Source organism: Clarias gariepinus, chromosome 27, assembly GCF_024256425.1.
Source record: "Clarias gariepinus isolate MV-2021 ecotype Netherlands chromosome 27, CGAR_prim_01v2, whole genome shotgun sequence".
In the NCBI taxonomy this organism is placed as follows: domain Eukaryota; kingdom Metazoa; phylum Chordata; class Actinopteri; order Siluriformes; family Clariidae; genus Clarias; species Clarias gariepinus.
The window spans coordinates 11,425,997-11,452,338 of record NC_071126.1 but is presented as its reverse complement, the minus strand read 5'-3'; the positions used below and the strand labels follow the sequence as shown (position 1 = coordinate 11,452,338).

Genomic DNA, 26,342 nt, shown 5'->3' with positions numbered 1-26,342 from the left:
GGGGGCATGCTCGGGGAGTTTAATATGTTGAGGTCAAGTGCATTTCTGTCTACAACTCTTGAGTGCACGTATATTTCCATATGCATCGTGAAGACGTTTCGACTGCCAGTAAAGAGTTCTGCTCGCTCTCGAACCGATTGCTCTTATAGTCATCCATCAACGGTTAATTGAGGATTTTAGGCCTGTACAACATGCCATTGTCCAATATATTAAAACGCTTCTCTAAAACCTTACTCAGGTTTCCGTGATTCTCAGACTTTAAAGTGCTTCGGATTCACCGTAGACAAAACCCAAGAAAATCAAGAATGTGATAATAAAATACAGATTTCCACAAATGTAATAAATACTGCCCTTGGTACGTGGTACTCTGAAAATGACATAACCGTAAGGCTTATGTCTGCACATAACACTGACAGAGAAAGATGTCACGTGCTTTGCATCTGATTTTGATATACAGTTTTTTTTTTGTTCGTTTTGTTTGTTTATTTTTTTGTTTTTTTTTTAACGTGATAATGCATAAGATCGATATAGCGATGAATTGGACAGTGACGTTAACCCTGTAAGTCCAGCACATACTTATTCCAACATTCACAAACAAAGGAACTCTCTGCAAAACATTTTCCACACAACTCAAGCTCCTGGGCACCTCCTTAACTTGTGTGTGCGCGTGTGTAGAACATCAAAACATGGAAACAAAGGTGTCCCTGTGCAAACAGAACATGAGGAATGTAAAATCATAATTACTATGCATACGCATCCATCCGTTTGGATTCGATCACTCATGTGTAAACTGTAAAACATGGTTGTAGTAAAAGATTTATATAAAACTCAATACTTTACATTTAGTAAAAAGATTAATCAGTTTCCTGTGATGTTTATAATAAGAAATTGCATATACCCGAACATTTGCATCCCATATCTAAATAAATGATTGATTCATTGTCATATATTGCTGATATGCTATTTTACTACCTACTTATATATTTTTTTTATGACCATACTGTAACGTCCTAATTTATGCTGGATTGTCTCCTTAATATTTTCCATAGTGACTGGAATTAACCGAATGGGAATAACATTTGAAGAATATACAAGATGAATGGTTGAAGATATGAAATACTTCTCTCACAATCTTGGGATTTTACACCAGTGGGTTTCCGTGTCATGATGTTTCACAAAATTGTAAAAAAATTTCTTCATATATCTGTTTTTCTCCTTTTTTTTTTAAAACGTTTTTGAAAATGAAGGACCAACATGTATACTTCATTAGAGTGCCCATGTAGACCGCCGCGAAACGTTTTCTAAACACAATGACAAACTTCTGTGAAATTCTTTCACATTATTTAAAAAAAAAAAAAAAACTTTTAACATACATTTAACACCCTACACTGTACGCATTGAATTCCTCTTATTTTTAAAAGGAAAAGCTTATGTTAGCTGATTGCCCTTGACAGTTCCCGCATACCACATTTTCAACACTTTGTTTTTCCTTCTTGTCGTTAAGCTTTTTAAACCAATGAATGTTTTTTTGTTTTGTTTACAAGTAATAAATACATATACACTAAAATGTGCATACATTAGCAGCTATAAACAGTACATCACATTATGTCAGGTCATATGAAAAAATGTACAAAACATGAATGTTCCTCAAAACATTTGCCATTGGTAATTATCGTTAAAGCAAGGCAACAAATAATTGGTGTATTTTTTCCCCTCAAAAGCATAACAGAATCATAAATAATGAAAGATAATACAATAAATTACAGCAGCAAAAATCATAATCATTATCCATACTTTTTACATTGTTTTTTTCTCCTTTTTTCCCCCTTGTTTTCTTTTCTTTCTTTTTGCTTATCAGCGCTTGCTTAACGCAAGCCCTTAAAAAACGAGGCAGTGGCTCAGGGAGCTACACTTGGATGCCCTGCACAGCTTGTTTGATGTTCTCCAGCAGGGCTTTGTTCTCAGGGCTCTGGTACTGGTCCTGATGCGTGTACATATCTGTCAAAGTGCTCACGTAACTGTCAAAATTTTGCTCGTTCATCGGCTCCTGTGGAACAGATTGGAATCAATGAAAGCCAACGAAGGGAGAAGTTTTTTTTTTTTGAAGTATTTGTTGTAGAACAAACAAGAGACAGGGAAGTGGTATGTCTTAGGAAAGGATTTTTCTGTGCATCATCAACTGCACGGGGCAAATCTAACAAAGAAACTATGAGATTTCTAAACTGTCCTGTATACTCCGTACATCATGAGATGGACAAATTAATAAACAAACAAACAAACAAACAAACAAAATACAAAAACATGTATTATGAGTGCATGCCTTATGATGAATCTCATGCATATGAATGTATCAGCACCGATACTAATGAAAGAAAAAAACACAAATTGCAGGGCCATGAAAGGCAAGAGTATCAACAAGCACCAGCTATTTAAATATCTGGCTTATAACTTATTAGAAAACAAGTCAATATGGCTCAAGGTGTAACTTCTACTCTATATCAGCAATAATCTACTGTATACACTTTACTAGTATTCTCTGACTGCTCTTTCAACTCTCATGAAGAAACACATATTGCGATATACTATATATACACACCACAGTGGGCGTAACGGAGAAAAGGAGGGCTATAGGGAAAAAAAAATAATAAGAGTAATAAAAGGATAAAGTTAGACTGTGGAAAATGAATGTCTTACTCTGTGGGGCATCTGTAAACAGCAGTAATTTTTAACTGGGGCCTCTTTCAGTGGCACCGGTTTCTACAGGGGAGAGGTGTAGAGAGAATACTATTAGCTGGACACATAGTTCTTTTTGTTTTTTCTTTTCTTTTTCTTCCCCCCAAATGCTGAAGATTTCAACGAATGGTGTTTGTATACTTTACAAGAATGGAAAAAAAGGTGAACGTGCACTTGAGAAACACAGTGGCCCTTATTCGTCAAAGTTGCATAAAAAAAAAAAAATCTAGCGCAGATTTGTGCAGAAGGACGTAAACAAATTTAGGTCTGATTCATGACAGAGACATACAAGATCAAAACAGGTGGTGATGAATCAGCTTTAGCTCCAGGGAAGCAAACTTCTGCCCACTTATTTACGTATACAAATAATATGACCTTTTCTAACCTCACATAGATAATATCTAATTCGTATGAAACACACCCCAACTATATATATATATATATATATATATATATATATATATATATATATATATATATATATATATATATATATATACAGTATATACTGTACCACTCTATTAGAGAGTATTGCCTCCTAAAAGGCATTATTTAGGGTTGTAGCCTTGAAACGCAGCTACAGTACATTATCGAGAGCGACCCATTTTATTTCATTATATACCTTGTACAATTTCCCTTTGGAATTAATACAGTTCTCTCTCTCTCTCTCTTCATACATCCATCCAATCATCCATCCATCCATCCATCCATCCATCTAACACTTGAAGATTAAGGGCCTTGCTTAAGGGCCCAACAGTGGCAACTTTAGCTACATTTACACTGTCAGTTAAATGTGACCCAATTTCGATTTTTTGCTCATATATGACACATATCGGATATGATCTATGTCCATGTAAACAGGAAAAAAACGCATATATTCCGATATTTCAAAAACGATTTCAGGCCTCCTTCATATGTGTCAAATCAGATATTAATCAGGTATGTGCTAATGTGACTGTCGTGTAAACAGACAGATCGGATTTCATAAGGCATTTTATTCTGTACGTCATTAAAACTGCGACTTCTTTGTGGTTTAATGACGTAACGTTATTCCCGGTGGAAGCGCGTGTGAAATGATAACATCGCAGGTGACATGGAAGAGGAAAAATCTCCCCGCCCTGTGTTAATGCTTATTTAGGCTAAATAATATTAAGAATTCAGTATTTGATGAATGAAGCACATGCACAAGACTGCAATTATGGTGTTTTTTCCTCCTCCTCCGTTTTAAAACCATGGTGACGTTTCGCGAACTTTGCATATATAGCAGTGCAAGCATTAAGCATATTTCGCCTTCGTCCATCTTGGCTATGGTTTAGCACAAGAACCGCATTTTAAGTGGTGTAAAACTGCGATGTTTCAGATGGTATGGCAAGTGTAAACACTTGAATCGGATATGGGTCAAAGAACGTGCAAACAGACGGTCAAAAAAATCAGATATAGGCAACAAATCAGAATTGGGCATCGAGACCTGCAGTGTGAACGAGGCTTTTGTGAATTTGAACCTGGGACCACTAGTCCAATGCCCTAACCACTGAGCTACCACCCTTGCTTCCTTCTCCAGTTAGTCTTAAGATGAGTTTCTTCTATTGTGGCATACATTATAATTTTTCCCCACCAATGATTGACAAGAGGGATGAGTTATACATAACTGTGGTTTTATGAAGCCAGGATCATTATTACTTAATTAAACTAATAAAGATCCATATTGCTTTTCAATACCAACCATTTTAGTAAAAGGATCCACTGCATGCAACTGTAGTAACGTTTGTAACAAAATGTGATTGTCTAATTATACTTTTCTTGGATTTTAACAATTGATATACTATCGATTATGGAGTTGATTTACTGCAAATAAAGCATTTTCCAGGTTGTAAAAAACAAACAAAAAAACATACAGGTACACCAGAGCAGACCGACAGATTAATCAAGATTAATAAATCAGGTTCCGATTAATAAAGAACCCGATTCGCACACAACTTTGAGGAATAAGGGTCTATGTATCCAAGTTCGCCTCAGACTCCTAATGGAGAATGTAGAGAATTAGAAACAGCACAGAAACAGCCAACAATCATCCAATGCAGGTGAGATGTGAAGGGTGCCGAGATTTATCGGATCGAATCCCATTTCGCCCGAGGTGAAGGTGGAGAACTGAAGAGCCATATTCAGAAAGGACATGTTTCAGTTGTTTAGCAACATGGCCAGCATTAGAAACAGGGATTGTCCAATGCCACCCTGTCTTGGGGAGAATATGAAGCGCCATGAGCAGATAATGCATGAGTGTATTGCCAGCGCATTCGAAGCCATGTTTTTACTCAACTGAAAGACAGTCATTTGAGGTGTGAGTTTGTTTTCATAGAATGATCAGTAAGAAAAGTGACCTAAGCACAGAAGCATATGGAGCTGGGACAAACTCAACAACATACATAAAGAAGCAGATGGCAGAAAGTCAGCTGTATCAGTGACCCATTACACACAAACAGCTGTGTGCGGTTTAGGTTTAGGCAAGTTATTAATAAGGGTTTTCCTTATTATATCCTCTAGCATTGGCGTTTTTACATCCGAGTTATTTCTGGACAATCTGATCTCAAAGTGCTTGGTGTAGTGTGTAGGTGAGAAGCTGTCTGTCTGTCTCGTACCATATGAGGGAGCTGGATGTTGGCCAGACTGTTGATGAGCGACTGGCTGAGGTTAGCCAGCTCATGCAGCAGTGAGTCATTCTGCTGCTCAATGGCCTTGTTCTCCTCCTCCATGGACTTCAGGTTGGTCTCCATGGTGGTGATCTGCGTAATAAAGAAAAAGGGTTTGCTAAGACTACAGACAGATGTCTTAGAAACAGGTTGAAAAGAATGAATTGAGAAATAAAACCGATTATATTAGGCAAAAAAACGTACTTGTGTCCTAAGTTTAATCATGTCTGACTCTACTTGATTGTTCGATTCATTAAGGTCTTTGATTTCTTCATCCAGCTGTTTGATTTCTTCATCGTTCTCAATCCCTGAACAAAATGAGGAAATCAGAATAATTTCACGCACACAATCATCATGCCCAGTGTGAACATCATCATTCTGCTAACAGATGTTACATTCCGTTTACAGATGCTATACCTTTGCTGGCACGCTGCTTGATCGTAAGCATTTCGACCCCAGTCATTCGTGCTTTCTTCATGGCTGAAGTGGCACGGGGACAGCCAGAAAGACTGGACAGAGAAAACACACATATGTTATTTATTTATTTACAGAAACATTTCATGCTTCTCAGAATCCAAGAAAAAGCCCGTGTCCACATTCCGTCTCCCTTTTCAGACGAACCTCCGGTGGGTGAGGAAGCTTCCGCTGACGTGGCCCGAGCCGTCACACCCGGGTGTGGGGCAGGTCATGCCATCAGTCTTTCCAGACTTCCACGGAAACAGCGCTCCGTTCACGAAACCATCCTTTTGACGTTTTGCAGCCAGTGGGCAGCCAGACGCACTGCGATGAGACGCGTACTTCCCAGTCACATGACCCTGACCGTCACATCCAGGCACGGGACACCTGCGATATCCAGTAGGGCTCTGATTATCATGCAGACTTCTTTTTTTTTTTTACATCACAAACAGGGCGTGGCATGTCTTAAAATACATTCAGGCTTACATAGATTGAAAACCTACTTAATTGGTTCCTGATCATCCTTGTCCTCTTTGTTATGTATGATTTTAATTCCACTCTTCTTCGCTCTGGGACAACCTGACAAACTATAAGAGTAAAAAAAAGTATAATTTTTTTTATTATTATTATTTACATTACTGTTTTACATTCTGCAACACTCATTATTAGAACACAGAGGCAAATCAAGAGACATTGGCACCCTTCTGTAAAATTAAGAATGCATGTAGTGAGCTCAAGCAATATCCATACTGTATATACATAATCATATATTACTTTTTAATATAAAATACAAGGCATAAACACAGTTGCCTGTATGCTTTGGAATGCGTGTGTGAGAGATGGTGGCAGGTCCCAGGTGAATGCCGCTGTGTTAATGTAGTAGGTGCCGAACTGAATTATGCATTAACAGATGGGCCGTGTGTCTGATCATGACAGGACTGTACACAGGATGTCACGATGGAATAATAGACCTCATAATAAAACAGATCCAATCGATCTGTCGCCTTTTTTCCTGTGAAAATGCACAATCACGCATGTGTCAAACCTACAAAGTTAAACCTCTATGTTTCATTAACTTTTGCAAAAACCTGTCTGCAAACACACTAGACTGTTGTTGTCAAAAACAAAGAGTTTCTACTGATATTTGTCCTAGAGGTAGGCTTCACGTTCGACAACAGCCTTGAGGAAGCTCTTATAACTAAGATTATCAAGAATCCTGAACCAATCCTGAATAACATTTCAGCTTGGCTACAAGGGTACGCTCGTATTCGTGTGGGTGTATGTGTGTGTGTGTGTGTGTGTGTGTGTGTGCATGTGGTTACCTCCTATGTGAGGCATAGTTGCCTGTAATGTGCCCAGAGCCGTCGCACCCTGGAGTAGGACACCTGCAACAAGCATGAGAAAGCCTACAGTAAGAACTTCGACTCGAGGTACACAGACGTACACGAATCATATCCGAAAGACTTACTTTAAATCCTGTGAGTTTGTCGTCATCATACTACGCATTCCTTTATCAGCTAACTGGCAGCTAGTCAGTCTGGGGTGAAAATGCATTTTAGGGTTAATAGATGAATTTTTTTAAATGCTAATTATAGAGCAAGTATAACGTTATTATAAAGTATAACATTATTATAAAGCCTTTAAAGGTGTAAAGTTAGTCTTCTTACGTGAGGAGTTCCTTCTTGCTTTCTTTGCATGGGGCATATTTATGTTTAGGGCTAGGTAGTGACACCTCACCCGGGTACTGCTGATTCTCTAGCAACTCCTGGAAAGGGTCCAGCTCATCCTATCACGGCCAGTAAAAAAAATTCAATAAACACATATAAATATTAATCCTGTCTATGTACAGTATATGGATCAATCCCAGGGTTGTATTAAACTACAGTCAGTTGGGAGGCGTCATTCAAAAGGGCTACATATCAAAAAAATAATAATTCACTCGACTGAATTTGCTTGATTAAATGTCTTCGATACTAGAGTTTCAATTAACTTCAACAAAATTCGAAGCGGAACAAGTTGGAATTAAAAATCAAGCTGCTGATAACACTCAGCATGCACTTCCAGGTTCTGCCACTAGATGTCTCTAAAGGTCTTTTGGTGCAATGGTGCCTCTGGATTTTATTTCCCACAAACCATATGTCAAAATGTAAAATATGACATATATCTCATATCTGTTTTATCTGCTGCCCCATTAAAACCTGAGAGATTACTCTCGTCCCCTAAAGTGCTTGGTATACGGCAGCCAACTAAACACTAGCAGATCCTGCTCTACCATCCATCTGTATAAACTCCAATAAAGCAGCACTGCTCCCAGGTGGGATCTGGAGGCTGTACCTCTTTATGGTCTTCGTCCAGGCTCTTAATCTTGGTGTAGTCCACTGGCAGGTCCCAGCAGTCTGGGCTCATCTGGTAGCAGCGGCTGTTGAGCAGTGCTTGCCGTTGAGGGGACATGGGCTGCAGCGGCGTCAGCACCGTGCCCTCACCCATGCCCCCTGCACGACCCACGCTCAGCTCCAGAGTCCCACTCTCCTCCACCTCCTGCTCCTCTGGACTCTGGATAAGAGAACGCAGCAGACAACAAAACAAAAAATGAAAGAAGGGAAGAAAAGGAAAGGGAACAGAGTCGAGGAATCGAGAACCGGAGAAGAAATGGAGAAAAAGAGAGGAGAGTGGGAGGAGAGAATAAGAGAGGAGAGGAGTGATGTGAAGTGATGTTAAGTTGAAGATTGGAGGAGAGAGGCGAGAAAGAAAGGCGAGGACGGTAAGATGAGACAATAGAAAAAGAGATTTGAAGCAAGGAGAAATGGAAATGTACATATAATAAGACAGAAATAAAAAGGCATTAATTTAATAATGTAAAGATGTAATATATAGATAAAATAACAGGAGGATGTAGAACAGAGGAGAAAGGAGATAAAAGGGTGGAGAAGAGCAAATAAAAAGAAATATAAATAAAATTTTAATATTTAAAAAAAATAATTAGAATTGGTGAACAGGTGATAAATATACCTGGCAGAGGGAAGCATTAGATAAGAAGAGCAAGGAAAATGAAATGAAAAAAAAAAAATTAAGCGCATGATCTTGCACTATTCCCTGTCCTACATCTCCATAGTGTCTCAGTGCTCAATCTGAGTCATCCTGCTCTTTGCTTTCTCTAGACTACAGCGAGCTCCAGTGTCCTAACAGAGAGGTCACACCCCTCCTACTGAGCCCAATGAGAAACAGGCCAAGCCTGGACCAGGGCTGAAAACACCATCGATCCAACCTGTCTCATCCTGAGAAAGAGTAAGAAACGGAAGGATTGAGAGATAAGACAGAGAGAGAGAGAGAGAGAGAAAGGATGTCAGATGTTAAAGAAGAAGAAGAAAGAAAGAAAAACCATAGTGAGGGCAGAACGCTGATTTTGCACCGGCTCTGTTTCAGCTGTCGGATGCTCCTTCTCACCCTGTGTATTATCTCTGCATTCGTTGTGTCAGTAAAGAAATCAAGAGCTGTTCATCACACAGTTGAGCTCAATGTGGCATGAAAAACCACACCTTTTACGACAAAGTCGAGCTATAAACTAACGCTGCATGGAAAAGAGAGTAACTCTGAATAACTCACAGGCATGGAAATTAATTTATCATGCAGTCAGAGCAACACAGGAAAGTCCTTGTGTGTGAAATAAAGAGCAGGTCAGCGGTACTAAAAGAAGGCTATATCGATTAAAAAAACAAAAACAAAAAATGTGTCATTGGAAGCATAGAACCACAGAAGTACTAAATCAAACCGCGGGTAGAGAACCCTGTGTGTGTATACTGTATGCGTATGAGAACAGGTGCTAGGGGCTCACCTGTGCGAGAAGCTCGGGGCCTTTGGCGCTCAGGCTCTGGGGCATCTCCCGGCAGCGCGTGGACAGGTTGAGGATGGCCGTGGCGGCCATATGAGCGGCCTCCATGTCGTGCGTGTAGTCGAAGCTGCTCTTGCTGCAGGTGCTGCTGGCGCTGCTTCCTCCTCCTTCTCCTCCTCCTCCTCCTCTCCCTCCTCTTCCTCCCCCACAGCTCAGGCTACTGCCACTGCTGCTGGGAGCGTAGCTGCTCGTCGTACTGCTGGCCGGACTCGAGGTCTTACAGTACCGCTTGGCTGTCAAAAACACACGCACGTGCACACACAAGCATAAAATTACCGTCATATACAGTAAGCAGAATAGAGACATATAAGTCATGACAGATGGCATAAAGAAACAAAATGCATGTATATGGAGTTAAAGTAAAGTTGGAAAAGGGGTGAACAACTGATGAATAGATGGGTAGATAGGTAGACACCTACAAGACTCGCTTATTGGATGGTCTGATGTTCCATGATAAATGCTGAGAGCAAATGAGTCTGAGAGAAAGAGAGAGAGAGAGAAAGAGAGAGAGAGAGAAAGAGAGAGAGAAAATTTACATTTACATCATACACTGGTTAAACCTTCAATAAAATTTGTTACTACAATGTTTTCACGTGCAATAAAAAAACAGCTTTGAAAAAGGGAGCTGTCCAGCATAACGATGGTTTCGTATCTCTGTAGATCAGATCTCGGAACACTCTGCACTAAGCACACAAATGTGTCTTTAATTATGTTCGGCAAAGTGGCTTAGTGGTCTTAGCCACACATCTCCTCACACCACCGGGTAGGTTATATGTGCTTGGTGTTGTGTTTTATCTTTCTGATTCATTCCACAGTCCAAAGACATGCGGGATATTTTCAAATTGCATGTGGATTGTGAGTGAGTCTGTGGGCATGTGTGTCCTTGTGTGCCCATGGATGGATTGGCACTCTGTCCAGGGTGTATCCCACCTAGTGCACCAAGTCCCCTGGACGACCCTGTGCAGGATAAGCGATATAGAGACTGAGTGAGACTGAGTGACTGAGTCTATAATTATCTCCACTGACCATGGTACTGATGATTCAGTGTTACTGTATAGCACAGATTATTCATACTTGCATATTGATATTAAGTTTGAAATGTTCATGTGTACTTGCAGTCTTGCATGACTTGATTGAGCTATTTTTGTTTGTTTGTTTCTGAAGGCCAAAAAACATTTTTTACGAACCCAAACTCCTCCATTGTCTTTTCATTCAATAAGAACTTGCACTGGTATAAAAAAAGAATGACCTACACTGATTATTTTAGAATAATGCCTTCACTGCAGCTTGCCAAATATTTGGATATTTTCAACCTGGAGGCAAAGCAAACACTACAGCGAGAATCTTTTATGGGAAAAAAAAATAAAAAATCTACATACAGTAAGTTAAAAGTGTTCAGTGCTGATGGTCGGAATTTGCCTCTCTTTTTGTAATAAAAATAAAAAAATTGTCAAATTGAATGAAGCATACTGATGTTTTTTTTCCACTCCCAGCTGTTACTTTCAGAAAAGAAAACTTCCAGAAATGACAAAGTTTAATCAGGTTGCTCTCACCATCGTATCCTCTTGGTGAAGTGTCTCGTCCGTGGCTCTTCTGCGTGAGCGCGCGCTTGCTGTAGGCGTGAGGCTGGCCGTCGTAGCCACCTCCGTAGTCAAAGCTGGTCTTAGAGTACTTCTCCAGTTCCTTAGCTAGATTGGAGCGGGGCGTGCTGGTGGAGACGTTATTTTTGTAACCGTACTGTGGGATCTCCAACTGTTTCACAAAGCACATAGGCCTGGAAGATAATCATCGACACAGGCGGGAGAGGAAAACCCAGCCTGGGCATCAACGGAACTAGCACAAAATCTAATTATCTCTGAGACGCTGCTATGAATTTATGATAACACTTCGGCGTTGCACACCTACTCTGAATCTGAGCGTCAACCGGATGATTCCGTGCATCATTCATTCCGCAGTAAACGCGTCATCATATTAAAGCATAATACCCTGATTATTATTATTATTATTATTATTATTATCAACCGTATAATATACACTACAGTGACCTACTTCTAAGATTCTCAAAAGGATTTTCAGAGCATCTCTATACCAATGCATCAACTTTAGTGTATCTTCATTTGTATATGTGTACTATATACTGTAACTCCATATTTATTCTTTCTACTTCATAAACAAATATAGATTTCAAATAAAACATTGAAATACGATTTATATTTGAAGCTATTTTGAGATCCATAACAAAAATCCATAGAGATTATTTTAACACAATCTCACATATAAAATGTGTTCTCAAGTAGTGCATTTTTTCTTGTTGTAAGATTGCTGTTTCGAAAGTATTGGCACCTCTGATTGTTTTAGTTTTTTCCCCATTCTTTTTACATAACATAGGGGCAAAATGCTTATATCATCTTCTTACAGGCAAATTAGTTCTCATAGGGTAATTTTAATTTTATTTTTTTGCTATTCACTTGTCATCATGTGTAATAATATTTTACATGCTAATGTATTTGTTTTAAATTTATATATTTTATCTTGATATCTGCAGCTCAATCACTATTTGTCTAAGTGGTGCAGAAAGCATCTGAATCCATACTATAATATATAATAGAGATTTTTACACATTTTCAGCATTATATTATACAACAGAAAAGCCTGAAAGAATTTTTTTTATGCAAAAAATTTTAATTAAATTGATTTGCAGTCCAAATATACTTTTGCTGTTTTATCAGATTTATTGAAAAGATCTATTATTAAACAGACGTATGTATAAGAAAATTGTTTTTTTAATGCTTGCTTTCTTGAAAGGTGACACAAATTCTGGAGTATGTCTATGGTATGTGTGTGTAACAGTGTGTGATTGATTACAGAACCAGGTTAGAGTGCAGTCGTACCTCAGCACGCGGTCAGATGCTTGATTGGACTTGGGTCCGTCGCTTGATTGGTGCTTCTCCTGAACCTTAGCAATCTTCTCAGCTGCTGCTATAGGACATCCTGAGAGACTGCAACACCAGGAAGACAATAGTTTCATTGGTACTGTAGCACACACACACACACACACACACACACACACACACACACACACACACACACACACACATCCTAACGCACATTCACATAAATACCCACATGACTACAAAGGCTTGCGCCAGTCACCATACCCTACTGCTTCCACTGTATGCAGGAACACTGTATGCGTGGGTGAACACTAAAAAAATATGCATATATGAATTATGCATGTTCTATCTATAGCATGAGGCTCAGCGGTACACTTATTTGGGCCTTTGTGATTGTCTGGCTTCAGTGAGATCGTGCCAACCGCAGCGCTGCCACACAGAGCTACAACACGAACAACAATCCTTCTCTCACATTCTGCTTTCCTCATCTCACTTATTCATTTCTCTCCTTATACCCCTTTGCCTGCTTTTACAGTGAATTCTTTTTATTATCATAACACACATAGACTCGTCAGCTATTCTTAAAAATAAACATCTGTAGAAAAGATGAGGATAGACTCTGTGAACTATACTTTACAGTTCTGCATACTTTCTGAATTAGTTGAAAAAAAAAAAATCGACTGGTAGACAGAAGGATCGCCGTCAATATGCCCGAGTTGCTATGACAACTGAGAGACGAGGCACGGCAGCCACATATACATACTATGGCATATACTATGCCTCATATATACATATATATATATATATATATATATACTGTATATATGTGTGTGTGTTTGTCCTTTCTATGTTTTTTCTATCTATCTTTTTTTTTCTTCTTCCATATCTCAACCTGTTTAATGCTGGCACTGTGGGTGTGAGCCTGTCCCACAGGACCTGTTCCATATAACATGGCCTGCAGCGGCTGTGAGTGTGAGCCTGTGTCTGCTAGATCGGGAGATCACAGCTATACGCATGATTAGGAGACATGCACCTGAGCTGTGTGTGTGTATGTGTGTGTGTGTGTGTGTGTGTGTGTGTGTGTGGTGTATGTGTGTGTGTGTGTGTGGGGGGGGGGGGGGGCAGTACACAGAGGAGATTGTACAATTGTGTCTTATTCTTCTTAATGCAGCTTAATAATGCATAAAACTGTCAAATTGTTTATAACCTGTATATCATTACCTTAAAGGACGCCATTAATTATTAAAAAACAATGCATGCTTTACAGTTTGTGAACCATATCGTAGCTTTGTGCCACAATGCGTTACCAGTTTTGCTCTTAATAAATCATTTACAGTGATTACAATTTGTGAAGCTTAATAACTGAATTGGAAACAACGGCCTAGCCTTTACATCGAGGCATGCAATGTCACCTTTCTCAGCAAGTCTTAGACGGCGTGACACCGACGCACAAATCTATCCATTCATTCACACCTCCGCTCAAACAGCAGTCTTTCCTAATGTCCAGACCAATGGTTTCAAACAGCCTGAGCCTATAATAGCACTTAAACCAACAGCACTTCCAGATCCTTCAGCCCTTCAGGTGCACTGACTCACCTGCGGTGTGAGTTCCTGTTGCTATTAACGTGGCCACGTCCCGAGCAGCCAGGCGTCGGGCACTTTAGAACATTCTCATGCATTGCAAGAACTTTGGAAAAACAGGAGAAGACAGGAGAAGGCCAGAGACAGTGAAGGTTAGGAGCATTTAAGGTGGAATGAAGAGCTTGCCCTTCAAATTAGACCGAATGAGTTTCAGTTAGCTGTTGACATACAATAATGTTCATAAGATAAGGACATATAAGTCAGGCCATGCAGAAAAAAGAGGAGAGCATGCGGCTAGCTGCAGAGCGGTGTTAGTAGCATGCAATTTTACGCTAAAGGCTAACTCAGCACATGCTTATAAAGAACGTTAGGTGATTAATTTTAAAGACATGATGAGAACAAATCGATTTTACCTCAAAGAAGTGGAAGTTCACCAATTGTTCAAAAGAAATATTTACTTAGGTGAATAAGGTTTATGATTTGAATTAGCTTAAAATGTTTAGCCTTATTTACAGTGTCTGTTAAATGAGGAAAGATGAATATTGGGTATTTGTTACAGACAAAGGTTGTACCTTGTACCTTGTAAAGGTACTATAGCATGAAAAAAATTATTCTAGATTAAAAGCGCTAATGTCTATTTTGCTAACAAAGCAGTACAGTAACATTAGCAGTAGCATTAGTTAATTAGCTAATACTGTACATAGCTGTGTTTACTAAGAGGTTTGATTAGTTGTAATTTATTATAAATTAAATATACACCAAATACTAAATTAAGGTAATAATTCCTTAATTATACTGTATGTTACCATTAACTTAATTTCCAGGATTCTTTGGAGAAATCAAGAGTGGTGAGGTACAAGGAGTTAATTCTCACTATATGAAGGGTATTTTAGATTGAGAATTAACACACACACACACACACACACACACACACACACACACACACACTTTTGAGAGGCATGAGACCTATGTTAACCTGTTTAAGAAATAGTAAAATATGACACCTTTAAACAAATACCCATAATCATCTTCATGCCCTATTAAATTAGATTCATGTGTATTTTTAAAGAATTGGTTGAACTTTACCGTTAACTCATGCAATTACACATTTGATCCGATTCACCAAAATAAAATAGTCAGTAAATGGTAAGCCATTATCAAGCACTCACAACATCATTTTTCTCAAAAACACATAATCCGGTTTAATCTAATCATTAAATGGCTTGTGATGTGTCCTGCGATTGCCTTAATTGCCTCCTCAACGAGCATCAGCAACACCCAGACATGCACATACTGTACCAATCCAACTCAAAGAAAAACAGACAAGACACACCCACAAGGTGCTGTCTTAGCAGTCACACTTTTCATTTGTGAACAGACATGGACAGGAACTGAACAGCAGCACGTACATGAACAATTTCAGGCAGCAAGCACATTAAAAAAAGAAGCACCCCTATACCACGGAGGTGTAACTGCACCCAGGATTATTAAAGCAATGGACCTTTTTCACACAGAGTCTGTTGTTATATTTGTTAGGGAATATTTGTGCTATGGTTTCTACTTTAAAAATTATTTCAATACTAAAATGAATAAATGACAGTAAACTAACTAACTAAATTGTTTAGCTGACCCCGTAAAAAGGTCGCTGCAGCCCTTACTGAAACCCTCCTATTTGAACTGGCAAACCCGGGCCTTTCAAATGGCAGGTAAGAAACGTACCACTGAGCCACCAATGACCAAAAAAACTGTTGAGTAGTAACAATTTGAGCATGTGCAGGAATGTCAGATGTCACATGATCAAATATACTATGGGAAGATCTCACATACATTGCTAGTTTTTCTCAGTTTGTGGTGGGTTTGTCAAAAGAATTTTGCTCTACAACAAATTATCTTTGCGTTCAGGATATAACTTTAACAACCAGTGGTTTTTCAATTAATCAGATTCTTTCAAACGCCATCTACAGTCTTATGTGTACAGCCTTATGCTTCTTAAAATGCTCACTCTCATCTCAGCAAATTTCATAAATCCATTTCTTTCTCACAAACACATCAGTGCAAAATGAGTGAAAGCTCAAGTGCCCATATTTACATGAATTATTTGTGCATCAAGGGACACTGCAGTGACTGCGATTATATTTATCTCGCTGAAAGTTTTGAAACGCTACTAATTATCCGCTGTATTCGTGAACACAGAACTGTGAAAAAGGTCCATGAATGAGCCACAGCATGTCCTGGCTGTTCTTACTTTCTGGTGGTACGCGGTCTTTGTGAGGGCAGCCAGACAGACTTCTATGGTGTGGGTACAGCCCTGTGACGTGGCCCGTGCCATCACACCCTGGGGTGGGGCACTTGCTCTCTTTTTTCTCACCTCTTGATGGATCTGTAGAATAAAAAGAGCATTTCCACAGTCTCAGCAATGTTGGAACTATTTTTTGAGAGGGAGTGCTGAATGTTTTCCAGGGGGCTACTAGCCAAAAACAGTCTTTGTTTGGATGCAAAAAAATAGTATAATTTTTAAATAAAACAGCTACTGTAGGCCTGGATAAACAATTAATTCATTTCTGATTGAACAAAGCAGAGGCATTCCATGAATGGGGATCTCCCAGCACAACCCCACTTGGAGTCGCCCCATGTTACCTGGATAAACTTTAACTGTTAAATTGAAGGACATCAGCATTCCATACATTTAGCCTGAGTGAGCTGGACTACAGGTAGCAGTTTTGAATTGAATCGACAATTGTTGAGTCAGCAAATACATTAGTGGGAATGTACTGTATGACTTAACGTGGAATGTGGCCTTCACTTGAGTTTACAAATCAATGCGCAAACCGCTTCTCAATCAAATTCACTAGAAAGTAAAAATGGGGTTCATTGCTTTGCAACTTTTCACTCTTTTTAACCCTCTAATTTTTTGGAGCGGAGACTGAAGGAACAAAATTGGAATACACAAATATAAAAACGCAGTCTGTAGTAGGACATTCCCACTTTAAATCCCTAATAATCCTAGGACATATTATTTATTTTGTAAGGACAGGCCTATATGAATACAAATAAAAGTTTAAATCCATTATGGAAAAAGATATTGTGCGGTATAGAAAAGAGGCTGTTGGGGTTTGAGGGGCTTGGGCACACCTAGCCCCCAACTTACCACCTTCACTTCGAATGTCTATGCACACACTGTTACATTTCGCCCAACTGTTGAAAGTTACAAGAGATAAAAGAGCCTCCTTTCGGAACAGTTTTCCAACTGTTTTGTGAAATTGTTTTTTTTATATTCTGCTTGTTAACCCTCCAAACAGGAGGACATAAAGGGACTGGCTAAATAGGTGGCGTACGCAGTGAATATATATAAAACATAACGTAAGATTTACTGCTTCTATTATACTCCTAGGTATAAAAACGTTACATTTGTAAGTTCCTCCTGCCCAAGGGCTTTCATATTTCATTAAAAATGTAGGGACATAACGCGTAATGATTAGACCAGCGTCAGTGCAGATAAAAGTGTTTTCTTCTTAAGAATGTACACACTTCTACACTAAAAAAGACTCCAAACAACTCTAAAAATAAGGTGCATGAGTCCTTAACTTGGATTTTGAAATAGGATTCTATAAAGTCCTGCATTATCATCATCACATCATCATTATCATCATCATCATCATCAAAACAGAGAAGAGTGCTCAAACAGCCAGAGAGACAACAGGATCCAAGTAAATAAGTAAATACCGTTCAGAATATAATTCAGCACTGGAAATAGAGATGAAGATAAGGCTCTTGTTTAAGTGCCAAATCTGGGTTTTTCGTTTCCTGTGGTACACTGGTACACATTTTACAATCAGACAGTGAAGATTATTTTTTTATGAGACTATCAGGTTAGAATGTCTTTTGACTGTAGGGGAAAAACCAGAGTACGCAGACGAAACCAACCAAGCATGTGGTGAACATTCAAGAACACAGATCTGAAGTTGGAACTCGAACCCTAGACCTTAGAGTTAGGAGGTTTAGAGAAATCACCAATTTACAGGTCAATAGTTCCAATTTCAAACTTGCGGTTTTCATTATTAATTACAGTATAATAGAAAATTAAAAACTGAGTTTTCCTGAAGAGGTGGACAAATCCAAGACTTTTAGGCTGGTAACATGTTAAGATTGATATAGCTTAATGAAAAAAATATCTTCCTATTTATTAATATTTATCGAGAACACTCGTGATACAGGCAAATGCAAAAAATGCAAATAAAAAATGGTCCATGGTTATGACTTATGCCATAAAAATAAGTCAAAGCTCTTAGCATGTCTTGATTGACGTATTATAGATTGTAGTGTTTATTGTTTGAGATATAAAAAAGGGTTTTAATGGCAGTTTTGAAATTTTAAATAAATGTAATTATCTGTTGTTTTGTGCTTAGCGTCATAAACAGTCTGATCCTTTTTTGGTTAAAATGTTTTGTTAATTGCTTTGTCATGATTAATTATGATTGTTCTTATGAGTGCTTGCTCACTTTGATACTAACAACTGTTTTGACGCTCAAGCGATCTGCTGATTGCTATTTCAATTAATCATCTAAAAAGTTTTTCTTTACTAAGATTGTTATTATTATTATTATTATTATTAATAATATTATTATTATTAACAGTAGTATTAGTAGTAGTATTTTGTGCAAAACTCTTTTAGATAAGCTAGCCAAGTTGAACATTTTGTTTTAGCTATCGCTGGATCAGAGATTTCGCTTTGCTGCACTCAGTGCCGTTGTCATGTATACAGATGGACAAAACTCAACATGCATTCTTCAACATGTGTACAGAAGGACAAATTCGACATGTTAAATTGAAAATCTTTAAATAGACAAAATTTAAAATCTTCAGCATCATGATATTTCGGGCATTTATCTCAAAAGTATTGTCAATTCCACTCACTCACTCTCTAAACCAATTATCCTGTTCAGGGTCACAGGAGGCCTGAAGCTTATCCAGGGGACTCGTGGCACAAGGCGAGGTATACCCTGGACAGGGAGCCAATCCATTACAGGACACACACTCACACAGGCAATTTGGAAACACCAGTTAGTCTACCCTGCATTTCTTTGGACTGTGGAAGGAAACCGGAGTGCACAAAGGAAACACACCAAGCACATGCCCTCTCCATGTACACAGACCAGAGGCGGGACTAGAACCTCGAGCCTTGAGTTACGAGGCTATTTGAGTGTTAACCATTGTGCCTTTGTGCAAAAAATATGTCAGAAAATCAAGGTTTACTCTACAGGCACAACACCATCTGAAAATATTTAGTTTTACATTGCTATTATCAGGCTGTTATTATGACAAGACTGTTTTATAGTGATGTACAGAATATGCAATATTAAAAACCTTTAGGTTGAAAGACAGTTGTCCAACGCATTTGGATTAGTACATAGAATGGGTTTTACTTTTTGCATAAACAACACTTTTCTGAATCATTAACTTCTAATGCTCCTATATAAACTTTAATGATAATTATCCAGTAACTACACGGAAACCAGTGCAAAATAATGAAGCTTAGATAAGATTTATAAGTGTGAAACCAGCCATGCTTCACTGAAAGTTAGTAGCGTTTGTTTTGTTTCGTTCCAACATGGCCTGAAAAAGCTTTCTAACCATCCAGAAGACTGCTCATCAATATCTTTAATTACAACGTCACTGGCAACATCAGCTTCCTGCACTGGATGCGTCTCACCAGGAACTCGGCCTGTGTTAAAGTGTCCAGAGTGTCCTAATCTAATTAAGTACTCTAATCAAGGTACTGAAAGTCTTTTCATGTGTTTGTTCAATTCCATTTATACACTGCTTTGCCTCTCCCTGCACCACGAAAAAACATAACAAAATAATAATAAAAAAGTCTCATATTCAATGTACATGACAGAATTCTTTCTTAATTCTTTCTTAATCCTATAAATTATAGAAAACACTGGTATCACTTTCATCTAACATTTAAAAATTAATCTATAAGCATATAAGCTTATTAATAGCTTATTAATGATTAATTAATGGTTTATTAATGTCGGTATTGCATGAAGTAAGAAAAAACATTAAAAAACTAAACATCTTAAATAACTTGTATATAGTTAGTCATCTTTTTAGGATGCTATAATAAATGTTTCCCTTGTCTAAAACTGTAAGAATCTTTGCAAAGTAAGTTTATTATTTATTTAGATTTTTATTTCATGTCTTAGATCAGATGTGTTGTAAGCGGAGAAAATTGCTTTATTATTATATTTACTAATGCTTACAAATCTATTAATGAAAGTGTACAATCAGTCTTTAATTAGTAAACTGTCTTACTTGCTTATTAATAGTTTATTACCGAACATTTAATTAAATCTTTATAGCAGTGAAAATATTATTTAAATGATCCCGATGTCATGCTTCATCTCCAAACACAGTAAAAACCTGCTGCTGTAGAGGTTTGTGCCGTGTGAACACCAGTCAGGAGTTGCTCTTTAAGATTATTAGCCTGGAGATGAGAAATGACTGTATGATCCTAGGTTGATTACGCTTCATTAGCTGCTCTGGTCATGCATGCGCAATAACTAAACCTAGCTGATTATTTCCCATGAACAGCTGCAGTGTGACTGAAATATATAGTGTTTGGATATTGCTGCAAGCTTCACAGCCTGAATGATGGCGTTAAAGTCATGACGTATATTACAATGGGCAGTATCCAGAGGTGAGCAGAGGATGAGAACACCATAACGACCCTTTGAAAAACGGTATGCTGATAAAATCTGGCAGATTCTTACGGATAATAATAAGAGCACATAGCATAGCTGTGTCTTTCCCAGAGGAGGTGGGTGTGAATCAAAGTAGTTTTGGAGAAATAGGCCATGGACAGAATTGCTGTCCTAACGGGCCGTGCAGATTGCCATTACTCATGCCTGACAAGGCAAGCCTCTGATGTTACTGTGCAGGCCTATTTTAACAACATAAGCTGCTGCCGCTACTGCTGTCACCGCCACTGCAATCTGAGCGTTGGAGATCGAGCAGAATAATGTGTCTGTCTCATTAAAGGAGTCCTGCAGCTAGTACATACGCCACTGGGGTAATGTAGCTAAGCCTTAATGCAAAGACTGTTACTTGAATCATCTCTGAGGTATAAAAATATGCTGCTCCATGGCCCCTTCAGGCCTTGATTGAGGGATATTTATTCGCTAAAACGCCCTAACTTAAAGTCCACTGATTGCTTGTAATTGGTTCTTAGAGACTAACCAGTAGCCGATCAGACCAAGTAGGGCTTTGTCTTCATGTCAGGAAAAGTGCCATTATGGCTACTATGTCAAAATGTCTCTCTTGAAAGTGGAAATAGCCGGTCAAATTTGTACTTGAGTGAAACTATTAAAGTGTCCACACTTGAGCGTACGAAAATATTTCTAAGACTAATCATTTTCACTGAATTTCAGCATGAACTTACACTTCTATGGAAGACGGCTTTTTATTTATTTCTTTTTAAAAAAAATTAACCACAAATCTTGGATATTTTATCCGTACATGTCTTTAAAGCAGTGCAATGTTTTTAGAAAACGCCTAAAGCCATTTCTTAATGTCGTAATGAAAAATACAATTTTTATTACCCATGATCCCAGTTTGGCTGATGTGTTGATTTGTCTATTGTACAGTAATTCATTTGATTATTTTTAGGATTAAATCTTAAAAAAGTGTGTCTAAATTTGTACTTGTATTTCATGATAATAGACTAAAAGACATATAATTGATTGGTGTGATTCTTTGTGGCCTTAGCATTATTATTACCTTTAGGGTAATAGGCTCTTCTTGCACCATCATGGTGAAGTCGCGCTTTACGCTCCTCAGCTCCACTACTCTGCCTGGGGCTGTGCTCCCCATGTAGTCGCTGATGGTCCCTTCGAACCACTGCCTGCTCTGATGCCATCCTATCACGCATGACCTTGGCCCGCTCAGACTCCAAAGCGATGGCCTTCTCCAGCAGTGACAAGTTGCCTTTGGTGATGTCAAAGGCCTCGTCTGAATGCTCTGATGCCACAGATGTTGTGTCTTCGTCTCCTTCATGGGCACAGCTGGAGGGGCAGCCCCTGGACGCTGGGCTAAGCTGCTCTTCAAGCTTCATCAGGTTCACCATGTCTGAGTAGCTTCTCTCCATTGGTCTCTGAGTCTCCATTGGGGCCTGTTGGCAATTCTCATAGCAAGGTGGGTGGTGGTGCATTTGGAGCTGGAGGTGCTGCTGCTCAACCTGGTGCTGCAACATCGCATGCTCGAGTGGCTGTGTTTCACTTAGCTTCCGTGCCAAATCAAAGCACTGGTTCCTCAGACATTCCAGACTGCTAAGGCACACGCCCTCCTCACTCTCTTCCGGCTGGCCGTTATGGTGCACCTGGCCAGGAGCAGGCTCAGGGTAGCTATCTTCTGACAGCACAGCTCCGTGACCCTGTGCCAGCAGCTTCAGTGAGTCGACCGTCTCCCGCACCACGTCGCTGTCCAAGTCCACACTTAACTCTCCCTTCCGTCCTCCGTGCTCAGGACCATCCTCATCATCATCATCTTCGTCTTCACCGGCACTGTTGGAGGAGCTGCTGTTCATCTCGGACTCCGTCATAGCCTGGTACGCGGCATCCTCTGCTATTTTGCCCAGGTTTAGCAGGGATTTGGCTACAAGCTCATCATAGTTCTCATATTCTTCACCGGCTGTGTTGTTATTGTTGTTGTTGCTGTCTTTCTCAAACATCTGGCTTGGCTTTGATTGTCCACAACTAGAATAAGTATTCTCTAAAGTGGGAGGATAAACAATTAAACAGCATATCAAAGCATGCTTTATGTATGTTTCCCATTAGTTCATACTGCTTCTGAAGGAAATTCTTCTAAAATGGAAAAGAAAAATTTCTTTTTATTATTTCTACTTCTGTACAGAAGGGAGGTGATTGGTTTTAAACATCTGCAAAATCCAAAGATTCCTAAATGGCAATGAACATTATTATAATTGTGCTGCACTTAATAACAAGTACAACAGAAATGTGATGTCAGAATCAATAGTAAATGTGAGATGTAAATCGAGATGACAAAAGCAGTCTGAAATACATCTATTGCTAAGGAAACTGTGAGGAAAGTAGTGCCGGAAATCTCCTTCAGGGATTTTAGTATTGCTTGTATTTGGGACACAGGAGAATGAGACTGCAGGGATAAGTGGAGGATGTGATGCTCTGCTTCCACAGCCAGAAATAACCCTAGGAGGAGCCCGTTACCACGGGTGAGGGGGAGCTGAATGTATCTGACACTTGTAAAATGGCACTGTGCATGTGAAAGCGGACAACGTTAATAAGTTAGAGAGCTTCCCTCCCTCCGCTTCTTGGGAAGACACTGTCAAAAACAATTGAGGAAGTCTGAGTATGAGGCCGAGATGCATACTAAGCAATCAGTGGCTTCTCAAGTTCAAGAGGGGAGCAAAGGGATGTTCCCAGCTCTCAGCCGTGCCGTAGTCAGAATACTAAGTGCTGTTTAACCAGTGGAGACTGTGGAACGATTCAATTGTACTCCAGTCAATTATGTGGCTTGAAATGAAAACGTTCTCATTCGGGAAAAATTAATTACACGATATTGAGCGAATTTAGCTGGTGGATTTGGATTTCTTGAATAAGATGTCAATTAATAGCATGTTGAAACTATCAGGGTGACAGTGTGACTGAGCGTTTCCGTTTACTGGCATTAACACGTATTTGATCAACATGTTGAGGGACAGTAGTAACACATTCCAGATGTAAATATTCTATTTGAAATCAACTCCGGACCTTTATTTTTTTTTTTATTCTGTCTGAGTTAATTATGCAAAGAAGCACAACACGCCAAGAACCAAAGAAGCAGCCAAGTTCCTGACTCTGCATATGTTATTGTAACACATAAATATACTGAAATTAAAACTGAGTTTAACCTCATAGCCACTGTTTAATTTGAAATCAATCAGATTGGAGTGTGGAAATTATGAAAAATACAGTATATCTGCCGGTTACTTATGAAAACTACAAATTTAAATGTTAAAGTACAAAAAAAAAAAAAAATACAACAATACCCATTTTTGCCAACTAGGAGAAATGCCTCACCTTGGTGATGAGCCTGCACTTTATATCCCTCCTCTTCCTCGTGCTCATCCTCATCTTCCTCTTCCTGTTCCCCCTCCTCCTCTTGTTCGTCATCTCCTTCCTGTTCCACCGCCTCTTCATCGTCCTCCAGCTCTTCCTCCATCTGCTCTACCTCATCTTCCTCCTCCCTTTCAACTTCTCCTTCATCTTCGTCCTCCTCCTCTTCCTCCTCTTCCTCCTCACCAGCCTCATCATTGTCTTCAGAGCACTCTTCCTCTTCATCTCCCTCTTCGCCTTCACCCTCCTCTTCTTCCACGTCTTCGTCTAACTCTTCCTGTTCTCTTCTCTCCTCATTATCTTCTATAGCTTGATAGTTGTTGTATATCACCGGCTGTCCGTCAGCCATGGTTAAAAATGGCTGCCGTTTAGTAGCTGGCTCCTGTGGAGGTTTCTCCTGGCCTTTCCTCTTCTTAGCCAAAGGGCATCCATAAACACTGCAGAGGGCATGCAAAAATGAGGGAGGACAAGGTGTTTTTCTATTGAGTCATCATAAAAACAGAACAGAATTCATTTTAATGCAACACATTTTGCACTATCTGGCCTGAAGTCAACCTCAGGCATTCATTCATAAAAAAAAAACACAAATGCTGTTGCCCCAAGATGCTACTTTTTTCAATCTGTCCAGCTGCATTTGCAAAACCAAAATGAAGAAAGCTAAAGTCATCCAAACAGCCCTTAATTATACAAATCCCTTAATTATCCTTAACTGTTGAGAAATTCCACTTTAATTGCCCCAAAACAGCATGCACAATTATGTGTGGCTTAAAAGTGGAATTCATAAAATTAATTATCCTATTTCTGTCTGAGAGGACTTGCTTTTGGCATGCCAAGAGGGTTGAAGGTTCTGCTCCCTCGGTGGTGTATGAGCAATTGACTAAGACTCTGGATGGGGAGGATTTAAAGGCTAGGTTAATCTTTCGCAATTTAGAGCCAGAGCGCACATGGACTCCATCAAACAGGGGGCTCTTTAATTCATTTATTTATTTATTACAATTTTCTAAAGAAGAACTTTCTCCCTTTTATCCTGGGGGGATTAACACATCAGATCATTTGATCCACGAGACCTGGCACAGGTTTTACATCGGATGTCCTTGCTGTTGCAACCCTCCAATTTCATCTGGCTGGGGTGTATAGGGTGTAAGTTTTGACACCCTCCATTCAGCAACCCAGAGCCTTGATCCCCTCAGCCACCACTGCCCCCCCCCCCTTTTTACCCACAATCCAGCGTTATCAAATATTTTACACTTAATCGTTGAATTAACTAATTTAACTTCTTATATGATTTTAAAGTTATGAAACTGAAATATTACTGAACATTAATAATCAGACAAATATTTCATTTGTGTTCCAACGACATGCCTAAGAAACTGGACACTACATAGAAATTATGCTTGTACATTATGTTACTTTACATTAATTTATTACATTATTTATACTGTACATAATAGTGGAGGCTGGTCCACTTGAGTGTGTTGGATGTTGCTATGGCAATTATAAAGTGTCTGAACTGTGTGCCAGAAGAATACCGAAATAACTGCAGTAATGTAATGTGCTTAATGACCATTGTCAACCAAACTGCACTTCACTGTCACATAAAAACAAGCCGTTTAAGGTACTATAGTTTTCAATTGATTTTGTAAAATTACTTTTTAAAACAGTTTTGCATGCATAAGTGTAACCTTATAGAAAATAGCAAAGTAATAATAATAATAATAATAATAATCGCAGAATTTGACAGGTTTATTGGTTTTGTTATCATCCCTGTGCCTTCAGTGGAAAGGATTTCAAACAGAGGAACAACCCCCTATTTTAAAAACTATAAAAGGGAAAAAAACTTTAATCTTTTACTTGTTTTAAAAAACTTGCAAATAAATCTTTTTTTTCCCTTAATTTTCCAGAATTAAATAAATTCTGAATTTATGTCTATGGAAAAAAATCATCCACCATTAAGAGTTTACAATAAGCGCAG

The 26,342-nt window shown here is 38.9% G+C and overlaps 1 protein-coding gene across 4 annotated transcripts in view; it reads right to left on the bottom strand.

Moving 5' to 3' along the window:
• The window catches only part of myt1la (myelin transcription factor 1-like, a), a 49,533-nt gene continuing 23,191 nt past the window's right edge, over positions 1-26,342 (bottom strand). Inside the window, exons 6-24 of one of the 4 annotated variants that reach the window (XM_053489538.1) lie at positions 24,335-24,849; positions 22,020-23,009; positions 16,486-16,620; positions 14,256-14,346; positions 12,657-12,764; positions 11,319-11,539; positions 10,185-10,241; positions 9,709-9,998; positions 8,211-8,429; positions 7,544-7,662; positions 7,345-7,413; positions 7,199-7,261; positions 6,380-6,463; positions 6,042-6,263; positions 5,838-5,929; positions 5,625-5,728; positions 5,370-5,513; positions 2,695-2,757; positions 1-2,047 (exon numbers count right to left, since the gene is read on the bottom strand). In XM_053489538.1, coding sequence (XP_053345513.1) covers positions 1,907-2,047; positions 2,695-2,757; positions 5,370-5,513; positions 5,625-5,728; positions 5,838-5,929; positions 6,042-6,263; positions 6,380-6,463; positions 7,199-7,261; positions 7,345-7,413; positions 7,544-7,662; positions 8,211-8,429; positions 9,709-9,998; positions 10,185-10,241; positions 11,319-11,539; positions 12,657-12,764; positions 14,256-14,346; positions 16,486-16,620; positions 22,020-23,009; positions 24,335-24,849 — 3,727 coding nt within the window. In that variant the 3' untranslated portion in view covers positions 1-1,906. The remainder of the gene's footprint in view (positions 2,048-2,694; positions 2,758-5,369; positions 5,514-5,624; positions 5,729-5,837; positions 5,930-6,041; positions 6,264-6,379; positions 6,464-7,198; positions 7,262-7,344; positions 7,414-7,543; positions 7,663-8,210; positions 8,430-9,708; positions 9,999-10,184; positions 10,242-11,318; positions 11,540-12,656; positions 12,765-14,255; positions 14,347-16,485; positions 16,621-22,019; positions 23,010-24,334; positions 24,850-26,342) is intronic. The other 3 variants (XM_053489539.1, XM_053489540.1, XM_053489541.1) reach the window with 3 other exon arrangements.